We start from the raw sequence: 11,193 nt of genomic DNA, 5'->3' as shown, positions 1-11,193 counted from the left end.
AAAAAAAAAAAAAAAAAAAAAAAAAAAAAAAAAAAAAAAAAAAAAAAAAAAAAAAAAAAACCTCAAATCATACTAGTAATTTTACAGACAAAAATACTACCTTTTTCCCTTATAAATATTTACAAATAAAGTTACTGTCAAAATATAACACAATAATCCACAATAAAGGAGCGACATTAAACATTCTGAAAATTCTTACAATGTTGTGGGGAGGGGGAAGGGGGACAGGCGGTATGGAGAACGAAAGCAGTAATAAAAAAACCAGAACAGGCTGCTATAGCTAATTTAATGAAAAAGAAGTAGAGCTATCTTAGTCAAAGGTTTCTTAAAACCGATGTATTCAATAAACCCTAAAACATCGTATATTGATGTTGATATTTAATGAGACAGGACATGTTTGCTCAGGATTTCAAACCAAAGAGATGTCAATTTAAAGAGCATATAGTAAATAAATCATCTACATTCAGAAACCCAATTTAAGAGCAAAAAATACACAAAATCACCCAGTACTACAGAGTTTATTTTTGGTACACAGTACTACAGATTAACAGCATACTGTTATTCTGGGGACTACGCAAGGAAGGAGATTCAAGAAAAATTTTAGAATTCCAAACTTCACTGGTCATTTTGTTACTGGACAGGCAATTTACTCATTTAAAAAACTGACCTGTATTAGCTGATCCCATCACTACCTGGGAGTGCTCAAAAAACCCAAAAACTTACTGTAACAAATCCAAACACAATTAAGAAAGTGTATGAGCATACTTTTATTTTTGTATGAATAAATATAAATTTTGTGTTAACTGTAGTATTTAAAGACAAAGATAAGAGAGTATCTTGATAGGTTAGTAAAAACAAGAAAACTAGTTAAGCAACTACTGGTATTACATTTAATCTTGGTCAAAATAATTTGAAAACTTTCCAAAGAACTAAATTCCCAAGAAAATTTCCCAAGAAAAGATTCCAAAGAACTAAATCATGACCAAATGATTAAAGGGATAGAGAAAAGTATAAACACTAAGTCTGCTGACGAAACAGAAGAATCTAATGATACTTTATCCAGAAGAAAGCCAGTGGGTTACCACGAATAAACTATACTAGTGTGAGGCATGGTGGCTCTCATCTGTAATCTCAGCACTTTGAAAGGGTGAAGTAGGCAGATCACTTCACTTCAGTTCAGGAGTTCAAGACCAGCCTGGTCAACATGGTAAACCCCATCTCTACTAGAAATATAATAATTAGCCAGACATGGTGGCACACATCTGTAGTCCCAGCTACTTGGGAAACTGAGGCAGGAGAATCGCCTGAGGTGGAGGCTGCAGTGAGCCAAGATTGTGCCACCGAACTCCAGCCTGAGTGACAAAATGAGACTCCTCTCAAAAAAAGAAAAAGAAATTATACTAGACTGGTTTTGCTTGGCTTTAGGAGATAAAAGTCGAAACACTGAGTGGAAATTCTATGGAGGCAGGATTTGGTTTGTAAACAATCAGGACAGAACAACAGACTGTGCTGTCTGTAAGGAAGCCACTATAACTGAGGTTTTTAAAGAAAAGGTAGACTCACATAGTTCTAAAGTACCTTCAACTAAGATTCTATAATACAAAGATGTACATTCTAGTAAATACAATTACCTTTAAATGCACAGTAACGTTAAGGCAAGCAACTTTAATATTAACTAAATTCTTGTGTCAGGAACTGTTAATTCGCTTTGGAGAAAGAGATGGATTATTAAAAAGCAGTCTATACAAGTAGAAATGGCACATTATGGTAATTTATGCTACCTCCTTCTACTAAAACCAAGTCAATAAAAATGAGAATTTATTTTTTTTATTTATTTTTTTTTTTAGACAGAGTCACACTCTTGGCTCAGGCTGGAGTGCAGTGGCTTGATATCAACTCACTGCTGCAACCTCCACCTCCCTGGGTCAAGCAATTCTACTGCCTCACCTGGGATTACAGGTGCCTGCTACTATGTCCAGCTATTTTTTTGTATTTTTTGTTGGCAAGGCTGGTCAAACTCCTGTCCTCAAGTGATCTGCCCGCCTAGGCCTACCAAAGTGCTGGGATTACAAGTGTTAGCCACCTGCCTGGTCTATTTTTAATGATAAAGCTGAGTATAAAGTTTGCACAGAAATCAATGAAAATTCTAATTCACCCCCTCTCGCCAAAGACCTTATTAAAATCTATGGCTAAAAAACGTTAAAATTTATCTATATAAACCCACGAAGACAAAGAATGGGAAGGTGGTAAATGAATAGACGAGAAAACATGACAAATTTCTAGGGGAAAGATGTGAACAGAGGAGTGATCAAGCAGGATAGAGGAAACAACAGCTTAGAGTACACTCAACAGCAATTACAGCTGACCCTTGAATACAAGTTTGAACTGTGTGGATCCACTGATGTGTGAATTTCCTCCTCTGCCACCTGAGAGAGCAAGACCAACCCCTTCAACCTCCTCATGATGTTCTTTTCTTTTTCTTTTTTTTTTAAGATGGAGTTTTGTTCTTGTTGCCTAGGCTAGAGTGCAACAACTCAATCTCGGCAACCCCTACCTCCTGGGTTTAAGTGATTCTCCTGCCTCAGCCTCCTGAGTAGTTGGGATTACAGGCATGCACCAACACTCCCAACTAATTTTATGTTTTTAGTAGAGACAGGGTTTCTTCTTGTTGGTCAAGCTGGTCTCGAACTCCTGACCTCAGGCGATCTGCCCACCTAGGCCTCCCAAAGCGCTGGGATTACCAATGTGAGCCACGGTACCCGGCGTGCCTCATGATTTTCTTAATAATATTTTCTTTTCTTCACCTTACTTTATAGCAAAAATATAGTAGGTTCTACATATAATATACATAATGTGTATTAACTGACTGTTTGTGTTATCAATAAAGCTCGGGAATCAAACACTATTTGCAAATTTTCTACAGGGTAGGGGTCAGCACCCGTAACACCCATGTTGTTCAAGGGTCAACTAGTATGATCAAATGAAACGTATCTACTTTGGAGAATTCCAGAAGTCTAGGGACTTGGGAATACCAGGTTTGAAGTAGAATTGAAAACAGAAAGAAGAAAGAATTAATGGAAGTCTAAGCCAAGTGCAGTGGTTCATGCCTGTAATCCCAGCCCTATGGGAGGTCAAGGTGGAGTATTGCTTGAGGTCAGGAGTTCGAGACCAGCCTGGCCAATATGGTGAAACCTTATCTCTACTAAAAGTACGAAAATTAGCCAGGCACAGTGACATGGGCATGTAATCCCAGCTACTCAGGAGGCGAAGAAACGAGAATTACTTGAACCTGGGAGGTGAAGGTTGCAGTGAGCTGACATTGAGATCACACCATTACGCTCTAGTCTGGAGGAAGGGAGAGAAGGGGAAGGGAGGAGGGAGTAGGGAGGAGGGAGCAAGGAGGAGAGAGGAGGAAGGAAGGAGGGGGAGGTGGGAAGGTGGAGGGGGAGGGGACAAAAGGAAAAGGAAAAAGGAAACAAAAAAGGAAAGGAAGAAAGATGAGAACTGACCGGGCACAGTGGCTCATACCTGTAATCCCAACACTTTGGGAAGCTGAGGGTGGATGGATCACCTGAAGTCAGGAGTTCAAGGCCAGCCAGGCCAACATGGCAAAACCCCATCTCTACTAAAATTACAAAAATTCAATGGGCGCGGTGGCAGGTGCCTGTAATTCCACCTTCTAGGGAGGCTGAGGCATGAGAATCGCTTAAACCTGGGAGGCAGAGGCTGCAGTGAGCAGAGATCGAGTCACTGCACTCTAGCCTGGGGAACAGAGCAAAACTCTCCAATAAAAGAAAAAAGATGGGAAAAGAAATAAGGGTAATAGAAGCATAGGGAAGGGTACTAATATCCTCATTTGACAAAGAAGACTCAAGAAACACTATCACCTACTTTGACAGAATAAGAAAAATACATAAGCATGTAGCTTAAATTTGCAAAGGTTTCTCAAAATGTGACACATGTATCACGATAGTATGAAAGATTAATTCAGTGATACAGAAATATTATCTATCTACCTATCTATCTATCTACCTACCTATCTATTCTATTTATCTCACTCTATTTATGCCAGGTGATAATCAGTTTTTCACTTCCTGTCAAACATAATTTTCTTTAAAAAGCTATTTAAATTAAAAAGTTAATTTCCTTAGGTTCAAAATAAATAATAAAAAAAGTGGTAGGTGGACACTGCCAAAATTGGGAAGGAATATTCGAATCAATGAAGTATGAAAAACACTTCAATAGATAAACTAAATTTAGGAAATATAGTATATTTAGTAAACGTAATTATATTGGAAGAAGTCTGAGCTCAATTCTTATCTACCATAACAGGTTAAATTTACTTAGATTTAATAAACGAAAAAACAGCAATATGAGCACATTATTTAACAATAAGAACAACATCATATATCAGATGAATTAAAAACAGTAACAAAAGTGGTTTGAGAGAGAAGGCCTAGGAGCAGGGAAACCAGAATTGGTCACGATCTCTTAATAAGCCCCTTTTTACTACACAACTGTTTAACGACATGCATGAATGCAATGCCTTGGCAGGAATGGAACAGGGGTGGGATGAAAAATCAGGTCAGCAACTATTAGCAAAATATTAAGTAAAGCCTTCTAAAGTGACTGACACTTACCTACTGGGACCTGGGGGGCTCCAAAGCCCAAAGTGGCTGTCGTAGTATTAAATCCAGGGGCCCCAAAGGCTCCTGTACCAAGAGGCCCTCCAATCTTAGGTTGGCTGTTCCCAAACAAAGATGCCTGTCCAGCACCAAGAGCTATGGAGACAAGAGGAAAGAAAAAGCACCAAAGAAGATCCTTTCAATGTTGTGCCAGAGGTCAGTTACTTAAAAATATAATACATTTGGAAACTTCATAATGACCACTCATTTCAACAAAGGGGTGAATATGGTAAGTACTACCATAGGTCAAGCACTGGGCTCAGTACATTATACACATCCTAGGTAAAACACTTAAATCTCTACGTGCTTCAGTTTCCTCAACTGTAACATGACTTAATATACTGCTTAGACATTTATCCTAAGATTAAAATGAATAAAAAATATAAAGCATTTAGAAGAGACAGGTACATACTATAAGCTCATCAAAATTAGCTATTATGTCTGATGTAGAAAGCATTATTCCCATTTAACAGAGGAGAAAATTTAGGCTTTAGTAATTATCATGATATCACAATGTTATAAATGAGAGAAATGGGGTTCAAACGTAGGTGTTATTTGACAACCAGGGCTCTTAGCTGCTACTCTGTAGTAAAACAATTTCCAAACAATTTTTAAAAATTATTCTTAAAACTCAGTATTTGAAAATCAAAATACTCAACTAACACAATCATGTTATCTTTCTTACTGAAATACAGGCTAAACTATAGAAAACTAAATCCAACATATCTTTTTTCACTAACACAATAGTTTCAATTATACCACCTCATGAAAACTACTTTATCTAGACAAACTTGTTTTACAAAAAGCTCAACGTCTTCTGGTGAGGTTACTAAACAGACTCAAATTTCAGTATGAACCAGGGTGGCTGGACTAAGAACTTGTTTTCACCAGGGAGAAATCCGTTGCAGAAACTTGTACAGTTGAATTTTCCTTAGGGACCTTGTTGTTGGCAGTGATTTTAGAAATGTAAAATGGGGAAGAATATGGTAAATACAAGTTATTGGCATTAATTTTAAAAAATTCTATTCCATTACCCACCATATTTCCCCCAAATTACTGGCAATTTATTAAGATCTAAAGTTCCTATTAAAAAAAAAAGAGAAGGCCAGGCACGGTGGCTCAAGTCTGTAATCCCAGCACTCTGGGAGGCTGAGGCGGGAGGATCACAAGGTCAAGAGATTGAGACCATCCTGGCCAACATGGTGAAACCCTGTCTGTACTAAAAATACAAAAATTAGCTAGGCATGGTGGTTCGTGCCTGTAGTCCCAGGTGCTCAGGAGGCTGAGGCAGGAGAATTGCCTAAACCTGGGAGGGGGAGGTTGCAGTGAGCCAAGATTGCGCCACTGCACTCCAGCCTGGCACCTGGCGCCTGGCAACAAAGCAAGACTCTGTCTCCAAAAAAAAANAAAAAAGAGAGATAGAGAGAGAGGGAGAGAGACAGGGTCTCATTATGTTGCCCAGGCTAAGTCCTGGGCACAAGTAATCCTCCCACCTTAGCTGGGACTACAGGCATGCATCACCATGCAGGGCTTCTGAAATTCTTTTTAACGTATCAACTGCATGTTGAAACAAATATCATTTACCAGCAAAATCACTTTAAAGATATAATAATTGCAGGTCAAAAGTACTGTATGGAAACTGCTTTGAAATCACAATCAAAAAAGAACAGGAAGTTTATATGCCAAGACAATCCACACAATATAAATCAGTAAGGATGACTATTGAACAGAAATTACTCTGACTGTCCAACCTCATTAAAAATAAGACAACAATGTAGCAATCAAAGTATTTTTATCTAAAAAAGTACAGCTTTGGGACAAGGAATAATACTTTTAAAGTTCGAAACTATTAGTAATGCAAGTTCTAAGAAATATTAAAATTGTATTACTTTCTCAAAGGAAATAGTTTACAGCACAAATTATAGAATTTTTTATTTTCTGGTAGGCTAATACCTCCTTGCCTCCAAACAAAAACTTAGGTGAAACTCAAATATATAAAATAGGTGAAAAATTCTGCTCTGAGTATGTATTGCCCTCACCTTTACAGCATCCCTGGATGATGACCCATGGATCAGTCTAAAATCACTGTACTGTATTTCAATAATCCACAGAATAATAAAAAAAGGCACTGTGTGGTACAAATTGTCTGTAAAGGGATTATTATAAAATGACTTGACTACAGATGGTTGCAATTTATCAATGGAAAAATAGGTATTTTATCCTGATCTGCCTTGTTTTATGCACAAATGGCTTTTTATATTTAATAAAAGAAGTAATAGTCCACAATTTGAGAGACATTCTGTGTGATGTTGTGTGACATAATAAAGTTTTGGTAATTTGTCAAGATAGAAAAAATGTGCTATATTTATGATTAGCTGTGGCAGTTATAAAGAAGCTATATGTGGGACAAAATGGTAATAGTGGCCTTAGAAACTCCAAAAAGATCAAGAAAAAATTGAAAATGATTATTTTCCTTTGAGATATTCCCATAAATGTTAGAATTTAAATTTATCTGAGGCATCTATTAGTACCAGATTGATTTTTCTATGTGTCTCTTAGTATTACAATCAACTTTACTACATGTACCCATTACTTCAAGGAAAACCTGTAGAACTAAGGTTTATTATTATTACTAAGTAACCAAGACAATGGTGTGCACTTCATAGTGCTAATTATAGTTAATATCACTATAAAACAAGAAACTGTCATGTCCATGAGTTAATGAATGTTTCTTAGTCTCAACATATGGGGCAAGAGAAAATCACATGCCAAGGGACAATATAAAACCTTTTATACTAAATTGATTTCTTAATTCTAAGCATATAAAAAAATCTTATGTATTATACATCAACTACTCATCATTAAGTACCCAAAAGCCCAGTTCCAGGACATACCCAAGGGCCCATGTTACAGGGGGCTTGAGTTTGAATCTCCATCACTGAAAATAAGAAGCTACAGAGAAACACCCACTTAGCTAATACCTCCTAAAAATATAGCCCAAAGCTACTGTGCTAGTCTGCTTGTTAAACCATGAAATACAGAGTTCAGGAATGTGGGTGTTTATATGCAAATCTCATGAAATGTTCCTCTCAAAGCCAAGAGCCTGCTTCAGCAGATGTGATAATCAGGGAATTGCAACAGTATGTATGCTTAGTGACTCACAATTCTCCTTTTCCTACATGATATGCTGCTGCTAAGGTCAGGGGTGTAAAATTCTTAACTGATTGTATTTATCTTTTAGTTTATAGAACAGGCATGTAAAAGGAATCTACAACAGCAACCACTAATGCAATTTGTTCATTGTGAGAGAACCGTTGAAGGAAACAGAATATATTAAAATAAAACAGGATATTACATTATTGTGGAATAAGAAAAGCATCAGAAAAAAGTTACAGAATCTTGGAATACAGGGGAAGACACTGCTAATAATAATCTAAAAGACCCAGGAGCCAAAGAGAAAGTAATGCTGATCACATAAAAATAAAACTTCTGGCTGGGGGTGTTGGCTCACGCCTGTAATCCCAGGACTTTGGGAGGCTGAAGCAGGAGGATCACAAGGTCAGGAGTTTGAGACTAGCTGGGCCAACATGGTGAAACCTGGTTTCTACTGAAAATACAAAAATTAGCTGGGTGTGGTGTGCACTTGTAATTGAAACTACTCAGGACGCTGAGGGAGAAGAATTGCCTCAACCCAGGAAGCAGAAATTGCAGTGAGCCGAGATCACACTACTGCACTCCAGCCTGAGCGACAGAGCAAGGCTCCATCTTGGAAAAAAATAAAATAAAAAACAAAACTTGTGGCCAGGTGCGGTGGTTCACACCTCTAATCGCAGCACTCTGGGAAGCTGATGCAGGTGGATCGCCTGAGGTCAGGAGTTTGAGACCAGCCTGATCAACGTAGTGAAACCCTGTCTCTACTGAAAATACAAAATTAGCTGGCTGTGGTGATGAATGCCTGTAATCCAGCTACCTGGGAAGCTCAGGCAGACGATCAGTTGAAACCAGGAGGCAGAGGTTGCAGTGAGCTAAGATTGTGCCACTGCACTGTAGCCTGGACAACAAGAGCAAAACTTCGTCTCAAAAAAGTAAAAAAGAAGAAAAGCCTTCCTTAATTTACCCGTGCCAAAGCTATTTTTTTCCTACAGGGTTGGAAGAAAACATTATTTGACTGCAGATTATATCATCTGCACATGTTTAGGAATCACACCATACAAAAAAATTAGAGCTTTTATTTCTTGTGAAATTTATGTGGTAGAAGTTGGATAAGTTGAAAAGCTCAAATGAAATTCTTTCTGGGGTATAAGGGGGACTTTTCATTAAAAAAAATCTATTATATAACCAAAAAGAGTTAATATCCACAATACACAAAGCTTCCTTAAAAATAAAGATCTCAAGTTAGTGGTAGATGCTGGAAAAAAAAAGAAACAATAATCCAATATTATGAACAGAGAACTTAAAGACTCAAACGGCAAATAAAAAAACACAAAGGTATTCACCTTTGACAGTAATCAGTGAAGTGCAAATTAGATTTACCAATTTCTACTATCACGTATGCAAAGACAAAAAAACCCAACACAATATGTAAAGGGTGCAGAAAAATGGGCATTTTATATAATGTAAGCAATAACACAAACTGGCATTGTTTTTGGAAGGCAAATTAGCAAAATCAACCAAAATCTGAAATATGCATGTCTTCCAATACTGCAATTCAAATTTGCTATATCACTGACGTATCAATCCTACAATAACACTAACACATGGAAAATTATGTAACAAAAATCTTCACTGAAGGCTTTACCAACATCATCAAATAACTCAAATGTCCATCAATAGGTGAAATGTTAAAAGGATGGTACATGCATGATGTGTGTAAATTATGTATATATGAAGGAATACTCTTTTTTTTTTTTTTTTTTTTGGGGAAAAGAGTTTCATTCCCATTGCCCAGTCTGGAGTACAGTGGCTTGACTTCCTACACTCAGGTGATTCTCCAACCTCAGCCTCCAGAATAGCTAGGACTACACGTGCACACCACCACGCCCAGCTAACTTTTTGCATTTTTAGTAGAGACAGGGTCTCCCTATGTTGCCCAGGCTGATCTTAAACTCCCAGGCTCAGGCAACTCACCCACCTCAGCTTTCCAAAGAGCTGGGATTACAGGTGTAAGCCACCTCATCCAGCTCTCGTTTTTAAAAATGAGATTGATCTTTAGGTACTGACCAAAACAAAAAAAAATACTGGTAATATTATGTGAAATGAAAATACAAGTCACAGAACACTATGTAAGACAGTGCTTTCAAACATTTTTGCTACAGCACATGCTATAAAAGCACTGAGACTCAAAACACATAAACACAACTAAAACAAAGTTTCATAAAAGGATATTAACCTTAATATTAAAAATGATTTTTTAAAAGAGAGAGTTTCACTCTGTTGCCCAGGCTGGAGTGTAATGGTATGATCATAACCCACTGCAGCATCTATCTCCCAGGCTTAAGCAATCTTCCCACAGCACATCTCACTGAGCTGCTTGAGTAGCTAGGACTGTAGGCACATGCCACCATGCACATCTATTTTTTATTTCCTTTTCTTTTGATAGTGTCTTACCGTGTTGCTCAGGATGTTAAACTCCTGACCTCAAGCAATCCTCCTGCCTAGGCCTCCCAAAGTGCCGTGATTACTAGTATAAGCCACTAGGCCCAGCCTAATGATTTTTAATTCTACTTCAATTTCTTAAAATGCTGATTGCAGGCAACTACATTAATATTATCATCAACTAATGCACCTCAGCCTTTGGATTAAAAGTCACTCATACAGGGTATAGTTTCCATTTAAAAATATAATCCTAGGCCAGGAGCAGTGGCTCATGCCTGTAGTCCCAGCACTTTGGGAGGCCAAACTGGGCAGATAACCTGAGATCGGGAGTTCAAGACCAGCGTAACCAATATGGAGAAACGCTGTCTCTACTAAAAACACAAAATTAGCTGGGTGTGGTAGTGCGTGCCTGTAATCCCAGCTATCTGGGAGATTGAGGCAGGAGAATTGCTCGAGCCTGGGAGGCAGAGACTACAGTGAGCCAAGATTGCACCATTGCACTCCAGCCTGGGCAACAGAGCAAGATCCTGACTCGAAACAAAACAAAAAAAAAAACATTTTTTTATCTTAAAAAGATAATTAAAGGCCAGGCGTGGTCAATCACTCCTGTAATCCCAGCACTTTGGGAGGCCGAGTTTGGGGGATCACAAGGCACGAATTCAAGACCAGCCTGGCCAACATAGTGAAACCCTGTCTCTACTAAAAATACAAAAATTAGCTGGGCATGGTGGCACACACCTGTAGTCCCAGCTACTTGGGAGGCTGAGGCAGGAGATTCGCTTGAACCCAGAGGTGGAGGCTGCTGTGAGCCAAGATCGGGAGGCTGAGGCAGAAGAATCACTTGAATTCAGGAGGTGGAGGTTGCTGTGAGCCAAGATCACACCACTGCACCCCAGCCTGGGGGACAAAGCAA

The 11,193-nt window shown here is 38.3% G+C and overlaps 1 protein-coding gene across 3 annotated transcripts in view; it reads right to left on the bottom strand.

Moving 5' to 3' along the window:
* The window catches only part of NUP98 (nucleoporin 98 and 96 precursor), a 117,695-nt gene that overhangs the window by 69,894 nt on the left and 36,608 nt on the right, over positions 1 to 11,193 (bottom strand). For all 3 annotated transcript variants that reach the window (XM_017532859.2, XM_017532861.2, XM_017532860.2), the window contains exon 12: positions 4,641 to 4,781. In XM_017532859.2, the coding sequence (XP_017388348.1) occupies positions 4,641 to 4,781 (141 nt within the window). The remainder of the gene's footprint in view (positions 1 to 4,640; positions 4,782 to 11,193) is intronic.

This window comes from Cebus imitator, unplaced genomic scaffold (assembly GCF_001604975.1).
Source record: "Cebus imitator isolate Cc_AM_T3 unplaced genomic scaffold, Cebus_imitator-1.0 Scaffold79, whole genome shotgun sequence".
Taxonomy (NCBI): Eukaryota; Metazoa; Chordata; class Mammalia; order Primates; family Cebidae; genus Cebus; species Cebus imitator.
Note: the sequence above shows the minus strand (reverse complement) of the source record. Positions and strands in the feature narration are given on the sequence as shown.